Genomic DNA, 21,258 nt, shown 5'->3' with positions numbered 1-21,258 from the left:
TAACTACTTCCCTACAGGTTGGGAATTATTTCCAAAAGGTTGGGAATTAACTCATTTCCAACAGATTGGGAATTCACTCATTTCCATTGGGTTGGGAATTAACTAATTTTCCACACGTTGGGAATTAACCCGTTTCCACAGTTTGGGAATTATTTCCAACAGGCTGGAAATTCACTAATTTTCCACAGGTTGGGAATTCAGTAATTTCCATCGGGTTGGGAATTAACTGAGTGACCGATTCGCCTCAAGACAGGCACACAGGGAAGCTCTGGCCCTACAAACGGTCTGCATTCCACCTGTTTTCCTGAAATATTGAAATTAAGTGGATAAAAAGGAGGGAAAATCCGGGATCTGCCGGGGCCGGGATTCGAACCCGCGGCCTCCCCTCCACCACCGCCAGCAGCAGGGGGCGCCCGCGCCTCTGGCCGCGCCCCTTTTCGCGTCACCATGGTGACGTACCGTGCGTGACGACGTCACGGCGCCGTGCTCGCTGATTGGACAGATTTGAATCTCTCGGGCGCGCGGCCGCCGCCCGGTGCCAGCCCCGCAGCGCGAGCCCCGGGCCCTGTCGCGACAGCGGCGCCACCCGCGACATGAAGGCGGCGTGAGTGGCTCCGCAGCCCCGGGCGGGGAGGGGGGGACGGCCTGAGGGGTCCCGGGGGGCAGCGGGGTCGCCCTCAGCGCCATCCTGGCGCTCCCCCGTCCCGGTGCTCCCCTGTCGCGCTTCTCTCGGTTCTCCCCTCCCCTGCCCGCTCCTCCCGTCCTCTCGGCTGTCTCCCCTCTCCCCCTCCCCTCTACCGGTGTCCCGGTGCCGTCGTTCCCGGTTCCCCGTTCCGGCCGTTCCCGTTTCCCCGTCCGGCTGTTCCCGGTGTCCCGGTCTGGCCCTTCCCGGTCCGGCCGTTCCCGGTTTCTCTGTTCCTGCCGTTCCCGGTGTCCCGGTGCGGCCGTTCCCTGTTTCCCTGTTCCTGCCGTTCCCGGTGTCCCGGTCTGGCCCTTCCCGGTCCGGCCGTTCCCGGTTTCTCTGTTCCTGCCGTTCCCGGTGTCCCGGTGCGGCCGTTCCCTGTTTCCCTGTTCCTGCCGTTCCCGGTGTCCCGGTCTGGCCCTTCCCGGTCCGGCCGTTCCCGGTTCCCCGTTCCGGCCGTTCCCGGTGTCCCGGTGCGGCCGTTCCCAGTTTCCCCGTCTGGCTGTTCCCGGTATCCCGGTCTGACCCTTCCCGGTGCGGCCGTTCCCGGTTTCTCTGTTCCTGCCGTTCCCGGTTCCCCGGTGCCGCCGTTCCCGGTTCCCTGACGCTCTCTCCCTCAGTAGGGCCCGGACGCCGCGGAGGCCGAGGAAAGGCACGAACCCCACGCAGAAGGACCCGGTGGGGGTGAGTGCCGGGCTCATCCCGAGCTCCCCCTTCCCGCCCCGCCGGATTCGCGGCTTTATCCCGGGATCATTCCCGGCTTTATCCCGGTTCCCGCTCATTCCCACCTCTCATTCCAGCTGTACTGCCGCGTTTATCCCTGTTTTCCAATCCCGACTTCATTCCCAGGTTTATTCCCGGTTTATCCCTGTTTCCCAACCCCAGGGTCATTCCCAGGTTTATCCTGGTTTATCCCTGTTTCCCTCACTCCGTGATAAACCTCATTCCCCGGTTTATCCCTGTTTCCCAATCCTAGGCGTACTGCTGGGTTCATTCCCAGATTTATTCCCGGTTTATCGCTGTTTCTCTCATTGTCAGATTCATTCCCGGTTTATTCCTGGTTTTTTTCCCTATCCCAGGTGCACTGCCCGGTTCATTCCTGATTCATTCCCCATTTTTCCTCCTTCCAAGGTGTACTTCCCAGTTTATTCCCGTTCCATTCCCGATTTTTCTCCCCATCCCAGGTGTACTGCCCGGTCCGTTCCCGGTCCATTCCTGGTTCATTCCCGTTTTTCCCCCCATTCCCAGGTCTACTGCCCGGTCCATTCCCGGTCCATTCCTGTTTTTCCCCCCATTCCCAGGTGCACTGCCCGGTTCATTCCCGGTTTTTTCCCCCCCCCCCCCATTCCCAGGTGTACTGCCCGGTTCATTCCCGATTCATTCCCGTTTTCCCCCCCATTCCCAGGTCTACTGCCCAGTCCATTCCTGGTCCGTTCCCGGTTCATTCCCGGTTTTTCCCCCCCATCCCAGGTGCACTGCCCGGTCCATTCCCGGTTCATTCCCGATTCATTCCTGGTCCATTCCCGGTTTCCCCCCATTCCCAGGTGTACTGCCCTGTCTATTCCCGGTTCATTCCCGGTTTTCCCCCATCCCAGGTGCACTGCCCGGTCCATTCCCGGTTCATTCCCGGTTTTTCCCCCCCCATTCCCAGGTGTACTGCCCTGTTCATTCCCCGTCTATTCCCGGTTCATTCCCATTTTTCCCCCAATTCCCGGGTGTACTGCCCTGTTCATTCCCGGTTCATTCCCGTTTTTTCCCCCCATTCCCAGGTGTACTGCCCTGTTCATTCCCCATCTATTCCCGGTTCATTCCCGTTTTTCCCCCCATTCCCAGGTGTACTGCCCTGTTCATTCCCGGTCTATTCCCGGTTCATTCCCGTTTTTCCCCCCATTCCCAGGTGTACTGCCCTGTTCATTCCCCGTCTATTCCCGGTTCATTCCCGTTTTTCCCCCCATTCCCAGGTGTACTGCCCTGTTCATTCCCCGTCTATTCCCGGTTCATTCCCGTTTTTCCCCCCATTCCCAGGTGTACTGCCCTGTTCATTCCCGGTCTATTCCCGGTTCATTCCCGTTTTTCCCCCCATTCCCAGGTGTACTGCCGCGTGCGGCCGCTCAGCCGTGCGGAGCAGGAGTGCTGCATCGAGGTGATCAACGGCACCACGGTGCAGATCCACCCTCCCGAGGGCTACCGCGTGTTCCGCAATGGCGAGTACCGCGAGGTAACGGGATTCCCGCTGCAATTCCTGCCTGGAATTCCTGCCCCCGTCCCTGGGGCTGTCCTGGAGCACCCTGGCTTAGCAGGAGGTGTCCCTGCCCTTGGCAGTGGGGTTGGCTTTAAGGTCCCTTCCCACCCATCAAATTCCGTGAATTCCATCCAGCTCCCGCTCTCCAAGCTTTCCCGTGGTTTGTGGCACTTGCAGAGTGCGAAATCCAAAAGTTTTCCACCCAAAAGCCCATCTAGGACAAAAAAGCCCATCACTTCCTGATCTGTCAAATAGAGCCTTAAAGCTCATCCCATTCCGTGGGAATCCAGCATCCCAGATTGATCCAGCCTGGCCTTGGACACTCCAGGGAAAAGGAATCCGCAGCTTTTCCAGGTGGGAATCTCAGCTGGGATGTGGAATATTTTGTTTCCAAGTTCAGCTGGAAAATTCCTATGGGAAGGGCATTAAGGGATCTTCAAAGGTTTAAATAAAACAGGCAAAGCTTAATTAATGAAATGTTAATTTAATTAAATGGGATTTTGTCCAGAAATTTGGAATTCAGCTATTTCCCTAAGGAAGAGTTTTGGTGGGAAAATGACCATCAAAAATTAAAATTAGTTTAAAATTTTATTAAAAATAATTCATTATAAATAATAGCAGTTTGAAATTTAGGACAATTAAAATTAATTTTAAAATTAAAATAACTTATTAATTTAAATAATAAATTTAAAATTAAAATAGTTAAATTAAAATTAATTTAAAATTAAAATTATTCATTAAAAAAATAAAACCAGCTTGAAATTCAAGACTGAAAACTGAGGCTGGACTGGAAAAAGATGCAAAATAAACAAAATTCCACGAGGGAACAGCTCCACTTTGGCCATGGTGGATGTTCCTTTGCTTGGATTCTGGGAATTTCTGAAAGGAAAATCCAGTTTTTAGCTGTCCTTTGGGAATTCTCTGCTCCGTGGGATCCCTCTGGCCACTCCAGGCTGTGGGGCTGGAATTCCAGGGTGGTTTTCCCTCTCTTGGCAGACCCAGTATTCCTTCAAGGAGGTGTTTGGCACGCTGGTGGCACAGAAGGAGCTCTTTGACGTGGTGGCCAAGCCTCTGGTGGAGGATCTGATCCGGGGCAAGAACGGTGAGCAGAGCTCCTCTCCTGTGTCCCCATTCCCAGGATTTCAGGGCTCCTGAGGTTTGGTTGGAACTGTGGCTCAGCTCCTCACTCCACACCTCTGGAAGCTCTTTCTGGAATGGGAATGCTGGGATGGTTTGGGTGGGAATGGATGATCCAGGGTTCCTGAGGTTTGGTTGGAGTTGTAGCTCAGCTCCTCACACAGAGATTGCACTTGTCTTCTTCCCTTGAAAAAAACGAAGGAAAAATTGGAAAAAAAGGGCAAATATTTAATTAATTAGGTACTTGTATCCAGTTGAAATTCCCAATCTGTTCCTGCTGTTCTAACAAGAGATTTCAGCTTGGAATTCCCTTGGAAGCTCTTTCTGGATAGGAATCCTGGGATGGTTTAGGTGGGAATGGGTGATCCCATGCCATGGAAGTGTTTTGGGAGCAGCCTGGCTTAGCAGGAGGTGTCCCTGCCTTTGGCAATGGGCTTGGCTTTAGGGTCCCTTCCCACCCAAAGCGTTCTGGAATTGCATGAATGATGCATCCAGATCCCTCTCCTTGCTCTCCCAAGTTTTCCCATGGTTTGTGGGAGTTGGAAGTTGTGAAGTCAGCATTTTGGGCTTTTAGCAAAGCGTGTTTTCAACTCCCAAAAAAGCAACAAATGGCAAAAAAGCACCATCCAATCTATGGGAAGGGCATTAAATCTCATCCCATTCCATGGGCAGGGAAACCTTCCAGTATCCCAGGGTGCTCCAAGCCCCATCCAGTCTGGAATATTCCACGGATGGCACAACTTGGAGAGGATGATTCCAGGATATTCCCAGCTGTGACCACTTTGGATGGCGTGCAATATTTGAGGTGGATTGTTTTTTTTTTTCCCAATCCCGTTGATTTCTCCCTTTTCCCTGCATTCCCAGGTCTGCTGTTCACCTATGGAGTGACGGGCAGTGGGAAGACCCACACCATGACAGGATCTCCTGGGGATGGGGGGCTCCTGCCCCGCTGCCTGGCCATGATCTTCAACAGCATCGGCCCCTTCCAGGCCAAGAGATTCGTGAGTGCCTCCCCACATCCTCTCCACAGCCCCAAATCCATGGATCCCTGCTCCAAACCTGCCACTGGAGGGCTTGGAAGAGGGAAAAACCCCCACGCCAGGGTCCTCGTTCCAAAAGGGTTTGGATTTCTGGGAATGCTTTTAAAGCATTCGGTGGTTTGGTGGTTATTGCCCGAGCCCATCCTTGGAAAAATCTGTTAAAAACACATGGGAAGGAATCCAGCCAGGAAGGTGTCAGTACTGATGGCCAAGGTGTTGCCTTCCTCATTAGGATGGGTGATTAATAAGCATACATTGAATTAATTAGGTGGTGGTATCCCACTGAAATTCCCAATTTATTCCTGCTGTTCTTACAGGCGATTTCAACATGGAGGAAGCCATTCCATGGCTTTTTTCCCCTGGAAACAGTGGAAAACGCTGGTTTGGTGCTCCATATTTCCATGTTATTCCACTTCATTTCAGTATTTCCCATAAAACCAAAAATGAATTGTCTCCTCATGAAATCAGGGATATTTTTCCAAAGTCGCGCACTAGTGGTGCCTAAAATACACTGAAATAGTCCTGGAATTCTCATCCTTGGGAGCTTTTCTAAAACGTTGTTTTGCAAATTTTTTCTGTCAGATCTTGCTGGGTTGAGTGCCAATGAGGGGCGTGGTATTAATAAATTAATACCAGCCTAATCAGACTAATTAATGAATCAAATAATGCTTTGTTGGGCAGCACCTGGTTGCTGGAATTGACTGAAATTCCTGGTTTTTCCCTCAGGTTTTCAAGCTGGATGACAAGAACGGGGTGGATGTGCAGAGCGAGGTGGAGGCTCTGCTGGAACGCCAGAGGAGAGAGGCCCTGCCCACCCCAAAAACTCCAGCTGGGAAGTGAGTGACTCTGGGAATAGCAGAGGGAATTTATTCCCTAGAAATGGGTTTTAACTTCTCTTGGGCTCTTCCCTTGAGGAAATGAAGGAAAAATTGGGAAAAAAAAAAGCAAATATTTAATTAATGAGGTGATTGTATCCCACTGAAATTCCCAATCTATTCCTGCGGTTCTAACAAAAGATTTCAGCTTGGAGGAAGTCATTTCATAACTTTTTTCCCTGAGATTTTGTCCCTTTTCCCCTCAGAATTTTGGACCTTTTCCCCTCAGAATTTCAAAGGGATCTTCAAGTTGATATTGCCCCATGGGCAGGGTTATTAATAATAATAATAGTTAGTAAAATATTAATGGGAAATGAGTGTGTTCCGTGTGGTTTGACCAGCTCTTTAGTTGAGGAAATTTAGGCTCAGCCTATTTCTTGTACCTGTTAAGCCAGGATTAAAACCCCGTGGTGTTCAGTAAGAATCCAGCTCTGTGAAGCCGGACCAAACTGGACTTTGGATTTCCCAACCAAATCCAGCGAAGTTCAATTTGGAGATATTTCCATAGAAACATGGAATTCCCCCAGCTGGATCATGGAATTCCAACCATGGAACTCCCCCAGTTGGATCATGGAATTCTAGCCATGGAATTCCCTCAGTTGGATCATGGAATTTCCACCATGGAATTTCCTTAGTTGGATCATGGATTTCCTCCAGCTGAATCATGGAATTCCAATCATGGAACTCCCTCAGCTGGATCATGGAATTCCAACAATGGGCATTTCTATGTTGTATCATGGAATTCTAGCCATGGAATTCCCCCCGTTGGATCATGGAATTTCCACCGTAATATTTCCTTAGTTGGATCATGGAGTTTCCTAAGTTGGATCATGGAATTCCGTCAGTTAGATAATGGATTTCCACCATGGAATTCCCTCAGTTGGATCATGGAATTCCCCCAGCTGGGTCATCGAATTCACCCAGTTGGATCATGGAATTCCAGCCATGGAACTCCCCCAGCTGGATCATGGAATTCCAACTCCAGGCCCTGCCCAGGGCCCCTCAGGAACGGGAATTTTGCCGAATATTGCGTGTTTCCCCAGCCAGCCCCGCAGCTCCGCTCTGAGCCGCCCCGGCGCGTCCCGGCTGCCGGGAACGCCATCCCAAATCCCCATTTCCCGCAGGAGACAGCTGGATCCCGAGTTTGCCGACATGATCGACGTGCAGGATCACTGCCGGGCGGAGGAGGTGGATGAGGACAACGTCTACGGCGTCTTCGTCTCCTACATCGAGATCTACAACAACTACATCTACGACCTGCTGGAGGAGGCTCCCTGCGACTCCATCAAACCCAAGTGAGTTGGCAAAGCCGGGGTTGGCCCAGGCTGGGCTTGGGAATCGGCGCCCAGCCGCTGGGAAGAGGTTTGGGATGAGAGCAGGGTCTCTGTGTCCTATTCCGGCATCCACCGTCTGCTTGGAGCCCACCAAACCCAAGGGAATTTGGGAATTCCCGTATTCCCAGTCCTGGGAGGACTTTGTAGGAACTCCACCCTGATTTTTCCGTTCTAACCTTTGGGAGTTTGGCTCAGAATTCCTGGGAATTAGTGTTAAACACACGTGGAAAGGGTTCCAGCCAGGAATGTTTCAGTACTGGTGGCCAAGGTGCTCCCTTCTTCATCTGGCTGCATGATTGGCAAGCAAATATTTAATTAATTAGGCAATTCTATCCCTCTTAAATTCCCAGTCTATTCTAACAGGTGATTTCAACTTGTAACAAGCCATTCCATAGATTATTGCCCTGGAAACAGTGGAAAACACTGGTTTGGTGCTCCATATTTCCCTATTGTTCCACTTGATATCTGTAATTCCCATAAAACCAGAAATTAGGGATATTTTTTAGGGATATTTTTTTCCAAAGGTGTGCATTTATGATGTGTAAAATCAATAGGAGAAGTCTGCAAATTCCACTTGGAATCGATGGATTGAAATTCCAACTCCATTAAAGGAGCTTCTCAGTCCTGTGTTAATTAAGGAGTGGTTGATTAACAAAGACTTAACAAGGGCAAAGCAAACTGGGAGCTGTCTCCAGGGTCTTCATTCTAGAAGGTTTTGAATCTCTGGGAATGCTTTTAAACCATTCAGTGTTTAAACACTGAATGGTTTTAAACCATTTTAAAATAAAATTTTTAAACATTAAAATTTTAAACATTAAAATGAAATGTAAAAAAAAAATTAAAAGGTATTTTTTCCCAAAGCCCATCCTAAAAAAAAAATATCTGGGATTATTTCTCCCTCTGGAAGCTGCAGCATGGAAAGATTTGAGGCAGAAATCAAGTATTTAATATTTTTCCCCATTTTTTTGGTAGGTGGAACAATTGCAACACTCCTGTGAGAAATGGAGACTTTGTGTATGTGTCCAATGTCTTATTCCCATTATTCCAGTGCTGTTTTCCTTGAGTAGAAGCAGAAAATTCCCTGCCTATCCTTGCTTTCCTAGGAAACCTAGGATGCTCTCCTTGCTTCTGTGTGCTTGTAGAAAAGCAATAGCTGCCACCAAAGCAATTAATTGCAATTAAATAGCTGCTAATTAGAGCAGTAGCTGGAGTGTCACTAATCCTGGCTGTGTGTCCATGTCCTGTATTCCCTCTTCCATCTTTTAGATGGATAATTGACCTTTTCCCTCCGAATGTTTGTTGTTTTCCCCTCAGAGTTTTGACCTTTTCCCCTCAGACTTGGGACATTTTCCCTTTGAATTCTGAATTTTTTCCCTTGGAATTTTGTCCCTTTTCCCTCAGAATTTTTGACCTTTTCCCCTGACTTTTGACCATTTTCCCCTCAGAATTTTTGGACTTCTTCCTCCCAGCATTTTTGACCTTTTTCCCCTCAGAATTTTTGACCTTTTCCCCTCAGACTTGCAACATTTTCCCTCCAAATTCTGAATTTTTTCCCTCCAATTTTTGACCTTTTCCTGCTGAATTTTGCCCTCCGAGAGAATCTGCATGGCAAGAAGCTGCACAGAGAACTCCCCTCCATTGGGATTTATTTGGATTTTTTCCCTCTTTCCCACTACCCGAAGACCTCTCCAGTCCAAAATCCTTCGGGAAGACCAGAACCACAACATGTACGTGACCGGCTGCACTGAAGTGGAGGTCAAATCCACTGAGGAAGCTTTTGAAGTCTTTTGGAGAGGTAAAAATCTTGGAATTCAGGGCTGATCCCACATTCCCAGCACCTTAAACATCATCCACGAGCAGGGAAATTCTGCTGGATCAGCCCCATCCTTGGGATGGAGCATCCACAGCTTCTCTGGGCATTTAGGGCCTCCCCATTCCCAGCCCTTCCCAATATCCCACAGCTGGGAAACCCCTCACACCCTGATGCTGGAGGGAGCTGTGGGAAAGCAGCAGGAATTTTGGGAATTTGGGGTGTCTGAGCAGGGCAGAAGAAGCGACGCATCGCCAACACGCAGCTGAACCGGGAATCCAGCCGCTCCCACTCTGTGTTCATCATCAAACTGGCACAGGCTCCTCTGGATGCTGATGGGGACAACGTCCTCCAGGTCAGTTCTGGGTCATTCCAGGAGAATTTTATGGAATTTACCTTGGAAGCAGCTCCTGTGCCTCAAGTTTGGAGGTGACAGAGTTATTCATAAAAAAGCTGTGCTGCTGTCTGGGCTGTACCAACCCCTGTGAGCTCGTATCCAACACATCCTTTGGAAGTGGGTTTTGGGATGAGGTGTCCCCCAGCCCTTTAGGGGAATCTGGAGGGATGCAGGATTTCTTCTGTGTCCCAGGAAAAGGAGCAGATCACCCTGAGCCAGCTGTCCCTGGTGGATCTGGCGGGAAGTGAGCGAACCAACAGGACCAAAGCTGAGGGGAACAGACTGCGGGAAGCAGGTAGGAACACCCTGGAGCACCCTGCTAATTAACCCTGCTAATTAAACTCCTGCTAATCCTCTCTCCTAGGGAGGAATCCCAGGAATTCTTGAAGTGCTCTGTTAGGATCAGTTAGGATTTGATGACCTCAAATCTTCCCACAAGTTTGCAGCAGCACTTCTGCCACTTCAGTTAATTAGAGCAATTATTAACAAATATTGTTAATTAGGCAATTTATTCTTCTGACTAATCTGGGAATATGATCCAAGGGCTGCTCATGGAGTTATTTTGCCTTGTGTTTGCTTTTTTTAGGGAATATCAACCAGTCTTTGATGACATTGAGGACGTGCATCGAGATTCTGCGGGAAAACCAATTGTACGGGACAAACAAGGTGGGCAGCCCTTCCCTGCTTATCCTTGGATTTCATCACCTGGATAAGGAAAACTTATGGAGTTTTCCCTGGTCTTTATTCCCAGATGGTTCCATACAGAGATTCCAAGCTGACTCATCTCTTCAAGAACTATTTCGATGGAGAAGGGAAAGTTCGGATGATCGTGTGTGTGAATCCCAAGGCAGAGGACTATGAGGAAAGCCTGGTAAATTCCCTTTTTCCATTTCCTCATGCTCTTCTTTTCCTGTTTTTTCCCTGGATTCTTGTGCTCCAAGAGATAGAAGGAATTATAATTTTTGTTTGAGCCCTTCAATTATAATTCTGTGGGATAAATCTGCTCCCCAAGTCTTGTTTTTGCTGTTCATATTACACCTGCTCCTTGCTTAAAAAGTGGGAAAGGTTTTCCTTCCTCACAGAATTCCATGGAGCCATATTTGGGTGTTTAATCCCTCCTATTCCAAGAATTCCAGCTGTCTGTACCCACGCTTTTGTGGCTCCCTGGGGGGAGGTTTCTGGAAGATCCCAATCCGTAGCTGGGAACTCCTTGCGATTTCAGCCGGATAATTCCTCCTTTCCCACTTCAGTGACCCAACCCCGCTCCCAGTCCCATCTCCGGGTGCTCCTGGTGATTTTTTTTCCTGTTTTCTTGCAGCAAGTGATGCGTTTTGCAGAGATGACCCAGGAGGTGGAGGTGGCCAGGCCCCTGGACCGGCCCCTGTGCGGGCTGACGCCGGGGCGGCGCCTCCGCAACCAGGCGTTCCGCGAGGAGCTGTCCCGCAAGCTGGAGCTCAGGGGCGGCCCCGTGGGGGCAGGTGAGGGCTGCGGTGGGGAATTCTGCTCTGGGAATGTCCACCTGGGAAAGGGAAGGATTCAGGGGAAGTTTGGAGAGCCTTGCAGGATCTTAAGGGGCTGCAGGAGGGTTGGAGAGGGATTGGGATAAGGGATGAAGAGACAACAGGGAATGGCTTCAAATTGGAAAATGGGAAATTTGGGTGGGATGTTGGGAAGGAATTCCAGGCTGTGAGGGTGGGGAGGGGCTGGGCTGGAATTCCCGGAGTATCTGTGGCTGCCCCTGGATCCCTGGAAGTGTCCAAGGCCAGGTTGGAATGTGGGACAGCAGGAGGTGTCCCTGGCCATGGAACAGGATCACTTTAAGTTCCTTTCCAACCCAAACCATTCCATGATTCCAGCAGAGTTTTCTGTTAGGAATTCAAGGCTGGGAATTAAAATTTAAACCAATTCTACTGAGCCTTAACTGTGTCAGACTGAACTTCAGTGCCCTGGGAGCTGCTGCTCTTCCCTCTGCAGTGTCCCTGTGAAGGTTTCCTTTCCAAGGAATTCCACAGGATTTGGATGAATCCATGGTCCCATTATTGTAGCTCCTGACAGGAAATTGTGCCAAGGAAATTGAGGGATGTTCCCCAATGTTCAGGACCTGCTTTTAGTAAAACAAGGAATCAAAGATGTCACATTTAATCCTTTCCCATCCCTCACCTATTTGGAAACCTGTAGCTCCCATTAATCGCTCCCAGTTTTCCACGATCCTGCCCCATGTCCATTGGAATTTTCCCATCCTGCTGACGGATTTTCCATCCTGCAGGACCAGAGGAGCCATCTGCTGCTGAGCTCTTCTTCCAGAGCTTCCCTCCTCTGCCTTCCTGCGAGCTCTTGGACATCAACGACGACCAAACGCTCCCAAAACTGATCGAGGCCCTGGAGCAGCGCCACAAAATGAGGCAGATGCTGACAGAGGAATTTGCCAAAAGTGGTAGGAATTTGCCCCAAGTTGGAACATCAGGGCAAAACTCAGATTTGGTGCCCTTATTATTCCTCCAAGGATCCTCCTTGCCTCAATTTTCTTGTTTAGATTGATTGTTTCAACCTTTTTTTGAGGAATTTTAGGCTTTAAAATTTGTTGGGAAAAACAGAGGTTTGGATGTTCTGGGGATAAGAGAGAAGATTAAAGATAAAATAGAAAATATCTGAATTCTCTTCCAGTTCTCGCCTTTAAAACAATGCTGCAAGAATTTGACTCCAGTGTTGCATCCAAGGAAAATTATATCCAAGGAAAACTGGCTGAGAAGGAGAAAACCATAACAGGGCAGAAGACGGAGCTGGAACGGCTGGAGAAGAAGATTAAAACCTTGGAGTACAAGGTCAGTTGGGTTGTTTTGGAGCACAAATCCATTTTTTTTTTTAATGGATTATTGGCAAATTCCTTGTCATCAGGAATAAATATTTTGGGGGGGAACTTCTGCTGAAAATTTGTTGACTTTTTTATGAGATGAGGCTTTTAAAGCAGCAAAATCAGCGATTTAGAATTGAAAATTGAGATTTCCCAGGAAATACAAGCAGGAATTCCTGGATTAGAAGGTTGTGTTCCTGCCCAAATCCTTCCTCTCTTGCTGCAGATTGAGATTTTGGAGAAGACAGCCACGATTTATGAGGAGGACAAGAGGAACCTGCAGCAGGAGCTGGAGAGCAAGAGCCAGAAGCTGCAGCGGCAGGCGTCGGACAAGAAGAGGCTGGAGGCCAGGCTGCAGGGAATGGTGGCTGAGACCTCCCTCAAGTGGGAGAAGGAATGTGTGAGTGCAGGAATGGGGGAAAAGCCGGATCGAGGCACTGGGGATTTGGGGTGCGGGATCTTAAGGAGCGGGTTTGTTGGTGTTTGTGGGAATTCTGGGTTGGAAATGGGATGGAGAGGAAGAGGGGAGGGAGAGGAGAGGAATTGAGGGAAATGGAAAGGAATTGAGGGGAATGGAATGGAAAGGAAAGGAACTGAAGGGAATGGAAAGAAGGAAAGAAAAGCGGAGGGCAGTGGTGTCAGGCTCTGCTCCCAGGGAACAAGGACAGGAGGAGACAGAAAGCAGGCTCAGGTTGGATACTGGGAAAATCCCTCATGGAATGGGTTATAAAAGTTGGAACTACCTGGGGAGGTTTGGAATCCCCATCCCTGCAGGTATCCAAGGAACTCCTGCATGTGGCACTCAGAGCTCCAGGCTGGGTTCAGTCCCAGCTTGGCCTTGCTGATCCTGGTGGGTTTTCCAACCTCAGCACTTCCATGTTTCCCTCTGCTGTCCCTGTCCCTGAAGGAGCGGCGCGTGGCAGCCAAGCAGCTGGAGATGCAGAACAAGCTGTGGGTGAAGGACGAGAAGCTGAAGCAGCTCAAGGCCATCGTCACCGAGCCCAGAGCCGAGAGGCCAGAGAGGCCATCCCGGGAAAGGGAGCGGGAAAAGCCTCTCCCGAGATCCGTGTCTCCCTCCCCTGCTCCCGTGAGTCACTCCCAAACCTGCTGCATTTGGGAAACAGCGTTTTTGGGGTTAAGTGCAGGGATTTTAGTCATTAGTAGCCCCCAAGGACAGAGTTGGAGCAGCTTGTTTTGAGTTCCTTGTCTGCTGTTCTTCATCCATTCCCCACCTCCTGATATCCTTAGGAACAGGAAATCCCTGGATTTTTCTGTCCTTGTTTGCTTGGAGTCTCCTTTGTCTCACTGACTCTCCCTTCTCCCCAGAGCTAAGGTTTGAGCCCAGAGTTGGAGCAGCTTGAATTCCTTTTCTTCTGTTTTTTCTTCATCCATTCTCCCACCTCCTGATATCCGTAGGAATGGGAAATCCCTGGGTCTGTCCCTCCCTGTGTCTCACTGGTGTTTCCCTGCTTCCAGAGCTGTGGTGTCCCTGCTGAAGTTTGATCCCTGAGCTGGAGCACCTTTTAAGTTCCTCGTCTTGTCTCTGTTCATTGTTTATCCATTCTCCTACCTGCTGATATCCACAGGAACAGGAAATCCCTGGACCTGTCTGTCCCTGCATGGTGTCCCTGTTTGACTGCACGACGCCTCCTGTGTGTCACTGATGTTTCCCTTCTCTCCAGAGCTGTGATGTCCCTGCTGAAGTTTGAGCCCTGACTTGGAGCAGCTCGAATTCCCTGTGTCCTGTGTGCTCTTCATTCTCCCACCTCCTGATCTCCACAGGAAGGGGAAATGCCTGGATTTGTCTGCCTGTCCCTGTTTGCTTGGAGCCTGCTGTGTCTCACTGCTCTCTCCCTTCTCCCCAGAGCTGTGGTGACCCCGCTGAGCTCGGGGACAGCCGGGGGGCCCTGCGGGGGCCCAGGCGCTCCAACTCTTGCAGCAGCATCTCTGTGGCCTCCTGTGTGCTGGAGTGGGAGCAGAGGGGCCCTTCCTGCGAGCCAGCCAGCATTCCCAAGCCCAGGAATAAAGCTGGAGCAGAGCCAGGCTCGGCCTGGCCCAGCCCTGCCAGGAGGAGAGGGATGTGCTGGAGCCGAGCGCTGGAGGTGCCCAGGGATAGAGAGGAGCTAGAGCAGGAAGAGGATCCGTGCTGCAGGGTTAGTCCTGGCCTAGTGGGGCTCAGCCTGGCTTAAAGGTTCTCTGAGCCTGAGCCTGGCTCTGTCCTCGAGCCTAACGTAGAGTAGAGCTGTGCCTAACGTGTCCTGCTGGTCCCAGACTGAGCCTGGCTGCTCTCGCTGCCCTCTTGGTGTTTGGAGCTTCCTTGGAAGTTAAGAATTCCCACTTTTAGGGAGCTCTGAGGTGGCCACACTCTGCTCTAGCCATGGGTGTCCTCATGTTTTTCCCTGGTGTTTCCCTTTTCCCTGGTGTTTCCCTTTTCCTGGCATTTCCCTTTTCCTTTCCGTCTCCCTCGTGTCTCCTCCAATCCCTCCTGCAATTTCCCAGCTTCCAAGGTGCTTCTGGGAGCTTTTCCTGCCTGGAAACATGCCTTGGATAAACCTTTTGTGTGCCTCAGCTTTAATTCCCTAATTCCCTTTAAACTGGGAGCTCTAATTTCATGAATTATTTGGTTCCTTGAGGATTCAGTCCAAGAGCACTTTAGGAAAACGGGGACAATCTCTTCCTTTGTCCCCTCCTTCCTAGGTGTGGAATGCAACATATTGGACAAAAATTCCCAAGAGATAGGACTTGACATGGAGTATTCCATTCATAATTTGATCCCAAAAAAACAGGAGATGGCCTGGAATATTCCATGGATAATTTGATGCCAAGCTCATGGTGGTGCTGTCAGGATTCAATCCAAGAGCACTTTAGGAAAGCAGAGGAGGACAATCCCTTGGGCTGGTGCTGTGAATTTGGAAATTTGGGAGGAGCTTTCCCAAACTTGAGGAGACTTAAAGGAATGTGACAGATTGGACAAAGCTGGGATAAAATTTCCATTAAATAGGAATTGGCCTGGAATATTCCATGGATGACTTGATGCCCAAAAAATAGGAATTGGCCGGGAATGTTCCAGTGATAATTCGATGCCAAGCTCTTGGTGGTGCCCTCAGGATCCAACCCAAGGACCAAACCTTTGCCTTTCCCACACCCATCCTATCCAATCTCATCCATTCCCTGTGCCCATTCATTCCCAGTTCCCATTCCCTGTTCCCATTCCCACTCTCCATCATTCCCAAAGTGCTCCCTCAGTGCCGGGGAGCGCTGGGTGGATCACCAGCCCCCATCCCTGCCATTCCCAGTGCCCATTTCCCATTCTCATTCCCACTCTCCATCGTCCCCAGAGCGCTCCGGTGGCGCCGCTGCGTGCGCGGCGTTCCCGCAGTGCCGGGGAGCGCTGGGTGGATCACCGGCCGCCGTCCCACGTGCCCACGGAGACGCTGCTGCAGCCGCGCGTGCCCAGGGCCATCACCGTGGACGCGCCCAGCGAGCGCGCCCTGGCCCGCTGCGACCGCTACCTGCTGACCCACCAGGAGCTCGCCTCCGACGGGGAGATCCAGACCAAGCTCATCAAGGTGACCTCGGGAGTCTTGGGAATGTTGCGTTGGAATTGTCAAAATTTCGTTAAAATTACCCAGAGAATTCCTGGATGTGGCACTCGGTGCTCCAGGAGTTCCTTGGGCTCTGGACAACGCTGAGATCCAGACCGAGTTCACCCAAGTGACCTTGGGAATGTTGCATTGGAATCACTGAGATTTAATTAAAATGACCCAAAGAATTCCTGGATGTGGCACTCGGTGCTCCAGGAGTTCCTTGGGCTCTGGACAACGCTGAGATCCAGACCGAGTTCATCCAAGTGACCTTGGGAATGTTGCATTGGAATCACTGAGATTTCATTAAAATGACCCAAGGAATTCCTGGATGTGGCACTCGGTGCTCCAGGCTTGGGACAGGGTTGAGATCCAGACTGAGCTCATTAAAGTGACCTTGGGAATTGTGGGAATCTTGGGAATGTTGCTTTGGAATCATTCAAATTTAGTTTGGTGTTTTCATGGTTGAGTTCCATTATTTGTGGGATTCCATGATTTGTGAATCCTATGACTTAAGGGAGTTCATTATTTGTGTAGATCCCATGATTCTGGAATCCCTTATCTGTGGATCCCATGATTTCTGCATTTTCCTGTGGAAAAAGGCAACAATCCATTGGCAGTGAAATGAGAGGAGCTTATTTGTATCTGTATCTCTTTGGGCTGGAATTCTGGGATGAATCTCAGTGTTGTTCCTGTCCTAATCCTGCCTTTCCTTGTCCTTTTCCCATTCCAGGGGGACGTGTTCAAGACCAGGGGTGGTGGCCAGGCCGTGCAGTTCACGGACATCGAGACCCTCAAGCAGGAATCTCCCACTGGGTGAGTCCAGCCTCTGGAATCCTGGAATTCCCAAAATTCCAGTTGTGGAACCTTTCATTTGAGCTTCTGGAGTCCTGGAATTCCCAAGGTTCCAATGATGAGACCTTTCATTTGAGCTTCTGGAATTGTGGAATTCCGGGTGCATGCATGGAACCTCTACCAGGCCAGATGATCCAATGGGAAAATCCAACTTGAAATCCCATAAACTTGGAGAAATTTATGGTTGCTGGAGCTGCTGGATCCAAGATTTATTAAGGAACAATAAAGATGTTTTCCAGTGTTGGAATGTGGCAAATTCCGTGAGGTTTGTGCTGTAATTCGACAAATTCCCGTTCCAGGCGGAAGCGCCGCTCGTCTCCTCCCGATCCCGACCCTGCTGGGGACGCCGCAGACTCGGAATGGACGGATGTGGAAACCAGGGTGAGCTGGGAATGTCACCCTGGGTCCTGGAGTTGTGGCCTGGGTTGGGTTGGGAGGGAACTTCAGCTCATCCCAATCCAGCCATTCCATGGGCGCTTCCCACTATCCCGGGCTGCTCCGTCCAGCCTGGCCTTGGAGGTTCCAAGGCTGGGGATCCAAACCCCTCTGGATGAGGATTTGGGAATGCTGGGAATGGTGGGAAGCAGCGGATCCTGACTTTGGTGTGTTCCCAGTGTTCCGTGGCCGTGGAGATGAGGGCGGGATCAGCGCTGGGACCGGGATTCCAGCACCATGCCCAGCCCAAGTGAGTGCTCCTGGAATTCTTTCCCGACAACTTCCAAACTTCGGGAGTGCTTTCCCCCTGGCTTTGCTGCCCTTCCCATGTCAGGTTTGCATTCCCACGTGGAATATCAGGAATGGCAGTTGGAATGCCCTGGATTCTCTCTCCTGCCCCTTTAACCTCTTGCTCACAGTTATGCATTGAAAAATTCCAATTTCTCAGGATTGGGAAATTCCAGTTTCTCAGGACTCCAATTCCCTGTGGGAGGAGGCAGTTGCAGTGGATTTCCTGCTAAAATTCCAACTCCAAAATACCACTAAGGAAGCCTGGAGAATTCCCTCTTTCCCAAATTATTCATAAGGCATCCCTGGGAATTCGAGCTCTATACTCAGCCCAAGGAAGTGCTCCTGGAATTCTTTCCTGACAACTTCCAAAATTCGGGAATGTTTTCCCCCCAACCTTGCTGCCCTTTTCACTTTGGGTTTTCATTCCTGGCTGGAATAGGGTTGGGAATGGCAGCAGGAATGTCCTGGATTCCCTCTCCTGCCCCTCTAACCTCTTGCTCATGTTATCCATTGGGAAATTCCAATTCCCTGTAGAAAGAGGGAATTAAGGAATTGGAATCCAACTTTGTTTGCTGCTTCTGCTGCCTAAAAACCCAAGGAAAAGAGATTTTGGAATTTCCTTGGATTAAATGTTGGATTTTTTTAGGAGGTGGGTGGTAGTGCAAAAACCTGGGAATGAGGAGTTGGCTGCTCCCAAAATTCCTCTGGATGAATCCTGAAAGTTCTCTGTGGCTCTTTCCCATTGCAGGCGCAGGAAGCCCTGAACTTTTCCTGCTGGAATCCTGGATTTGCCCAGCCTGAGGAATGCTCTGCTGCCACTGCTCCTCAGGAACTGCTTTGTGCTCATTCCCAGAGGTTTTTAGGGAAGCTGGGAAATGGCTCCATTGGTGATCCCAAAGAACTTCTGGATGGATCTGTCCTTTTCCATAGATTTAGGGAAATCCTCAAGGTCCCTCTGGAATTTCGAACGGAGCTGGATCGTTACAGACAGTGCCAGCAGGCTTTTCCCTGGGAGATTTTTCCAGTGTTGTCCCAGTTTTTTAATCCCAAATCCATCTTTTCTGGTCATTCCCTCTCTTTTGGGAGACCCAACCGCTGCTATTCCAAGCTGCAGTCCAGCACTTTAAGGGTGTTTTTGGCCATTCCCGATTTTACTGGAAGCAGGAAAACCTTGGGAATTCAGATTTCTTCTGGCAAGAATTAATTTGGAGTATTTAAGTGTGTCACTGAGCTGTCAGAACATTCCAGAGTCACCCAAAATCCTGGGAGCAGTGGGAATTCACATCCCAGCTGCTTTGGGGTGTGAGGGAATTCTGGAATGTTTTCCATGTGGGAATGGGGGGAAGAGGGGATTTTTTCACAGATAGGGTGAGAATTAGCTCTCTTTATGTTCCCTGCAAAATGTTTAATAAATCCTTTTATTCCCAACCCTCTTCCTGGTTTTTAGGGAATTCCAAGGGGAGCAGCTTCCCTGGCTTTGCAGAAAGCTGGGATCAGAGGCTGCGGGATCTCTGGAATTTCTCCAGCAGGTCCAGGTCCTTCCCCTGCTGGGACTCCAGAGCTCAGTGGGGGGACAAAGGGAGAGCTTTTTCCAGCCCTTCAGGAATTCCATGAGCTGCAGAGGCAGCTCCCGGCTGGATCCGTGGGAAGCAGCTCTCCCGGAGCGCCGCTAGATGGGGCAGGAAAACCACGGGGATGGCGGCGCTTCCCGAGCCTGGGCCTGCCCTGGGACAGGGAATGGCTCCTGGGAAAATCCCAGCCTGGGCAGCTTCCCTGATCCCAAACCTCTTCCTGCCCCCTGGAAGGATTGGGATTGGGATTGGGATTGGGATTGGGATTGGGATAACCACTGAAGAATGATGGAAAACTCTGGGAAGGGCTCTTGTTTGTGGGATTTAATGAGTTCATTAATCGTTAATGAGGAGCCGTCTCTTGGATTTGGATTCCGTTATCTCGGGTGACAAGTTAAATCCCATTGGGAATATTCCTGTGGAAAACTGGGATACACCAGCAACTGGTGCTCATGGAGACGGTTTGGATACTGGAAAGAGTTGAAAACACTGAGAATTCCGAATCCACTCCCTTGGATTTGCGAATTTTATTTTTTAATCATATTTTACTCTAATTTTTTGCTTTTATTTTTATTTTGAATTCAACTTAATTTTCTTTCATTTTTAAATTTTTCTTCTTATTTTAATTATTTTAATTTTGATTTTGATTTTATTTCTCTTTTGATGTTTTATTTTATTTTAATTTTTCTTCCTATTTTTTATTAATTGTAATTTAATTTATATTTTTATTTTTAAATTTTTCTTCTTATTTTAAATATTTTAATTTTAATTCTGATTTCATTTCTGTTTTTACTTTTATTTATTTTATTTTCCTTCAAAGCCCTTGCAGACGGGGTAAGTTGGAGGGGAAATATTGGATTTGCAGCTCCAAGATCTCCAGGTTTTCCCAGGCAGATCCTGTCCCAATCTCTTTAATTCCAGGGGAAATATCCCTTTATCCCAGCCACCTTTATCAGGACAAAATGCGCAGCAAAATCCAAGCGTTTATCCCAAAAATCCATCTCCGGAGCACTGGAATTGCAACGAGCGCTTTTTCCATGAGGTGTCAGTGTGGGATTGGGATTCCCATCCCTGTTTTCCAGCAAACCATGGAAAAACCTCCTTGGATCTGCAGCAAATCCCAGCTCATTCCCAGCTCTCGGCATTCCATGGATGGAGCGAGGGTTTGATCCCATTCCATGGGAAAGGGATCATTCCAGAGTCAATCATGCTCTGTCTGTTCCCACCTTGTCCCAAAATTCCATCCAGCCACATCCCAACATTCCAGCTGGGAATGCTCTTTCTCTCATTCTGGAAAAAACAAGCAGGAAAAAGGAGTTCCCTGGAAAGGGGCCTGGGACAAGGGATGGAGAAACAGGACACAGGGAAAGGAAAAGGGGATTTAAATGGGATACTGGGAAGAGATTGTCTCCTGGGAGGGGCTGGGGTGGAATTCCCAGAGAAGCTGTGGCTGCCTCTGGATCCCTGGAATGTTCCAGGCCAGGTTGGATGGGGATTGGAGCACTCTGGGATAGTGGCAGGTTCCCTGCCCATGGAATGGGATGGGATTTTATCCCTTCCCACCCACAGCATTCCATGACATTCCATGGATTTGTCCCCAATGTCCTTAAATGCCTTTGAGTGTCCCAGAGCCACTGGGAATGATTTTCACATTCCAGCCAAGTGGCCCTTGCCTGGAATTCTGCTCTTTTCCTAAAATCCCATCCCGAGCCTTCATTCCCAGTAGGATTTCTTTACATGAATCCCGAATTCCCGAATTGGGAATCCCGAGCCTTCATTCCCAGTAGGATTTCTTTACATGAATCCCGAATTCCCGAATTGGGAATCCCGAGCCTTCATTCCCGGTAGGATTTCTTTGCATGAATCCCGAATTCCCGAATTGGGAATCCCGAGCCTTCATTCCCAGTAGGATTTCTTTACATGAATCCCGAATTCCCGAATTGGGAATCCCGAGCCTTCATTCCCAGTAGGATTTCTTCACATGAATCCCGAATTCCCGAATTGGGAATCCCAAGCCTTCATTCCCAGTAGGATTTCTTTACATGAATCCCAAATTCCCGAATTGGGAATCCCGAGCCTTCATTCCCAGTAGGATTTCTCCTTGGTGCCAATAAATGTCCCCATCCTGGCTTTTCCCACATTCCCTGAGCTCTG

General features: G+C 49.5%; 1 protein-coding gene across 1 annotated transcript; it reads left to right on the top strand.

Annotated features, from left to right (window-relative positions):
• Positions 1-568: 568 nt before the first annotated feature.
• KIF23 (kinesin family member 23) lies at positions 569-18,869 on the top strand. The gene is made up of 24 exons (XM_059482168.1): positions 569-604; positions 1,306-1,366; positions 2,772-2,900; positions 3,921-4,026; positions 4,926-5,062; positions 5,828-5,937; positions 7,101-7,271; positions 8,283-8,324; positions 8,993-9,105; positions 9,354-9,475; positions 9,710-9,812; positions 10,104-10,183; positions 10,269-10,388; positions 10,836-10,995; positions 11,784-11,951; positions 12,182-12,339; positions 12,595-12,768; positions 13,276-13,455; positions 14,234-14,521; positions 15,707-15,937; positions 16,686-16,768; positions 17,107-17,188; positions 17,422-17,492; positions 18,282-18,869. The coding sequence occupies exons 1-24, from the start codon at positions 594-596 to the stop codon at positions 18,295-18,297; spliced, it is 2,916 nt and encodes a 971-aa protein (XP_059338151.1). The 5' UTR covers positions 569-593; the 3' UTR covers positions 18,298-18,869.
• The last annotated feature ends 2,389 nt before the right edge of the window (positions 18,870-21,258 follow it).

This window comes from Ammospiza nelsoni, chromosome 14, assembly GCF_027579445.1.
Source record: "Ammospiza nelsoni isolate bAmmNel1 chromosome 14, bAmmNel1.pri, whole genome shotgun sequence".
Classification (NCBI taxonomy): domain Eukaryota; kingdom Metazoa; phylum Chordata; class Aves; order Passeriformes; family Passerellidae; genus Ammospiza; species Ammospiza nelsoni.
Note: the sequence above shows the minus strand (reverse complement) of the source record. Positions and strands in the feature narration are given on the sequence as shown.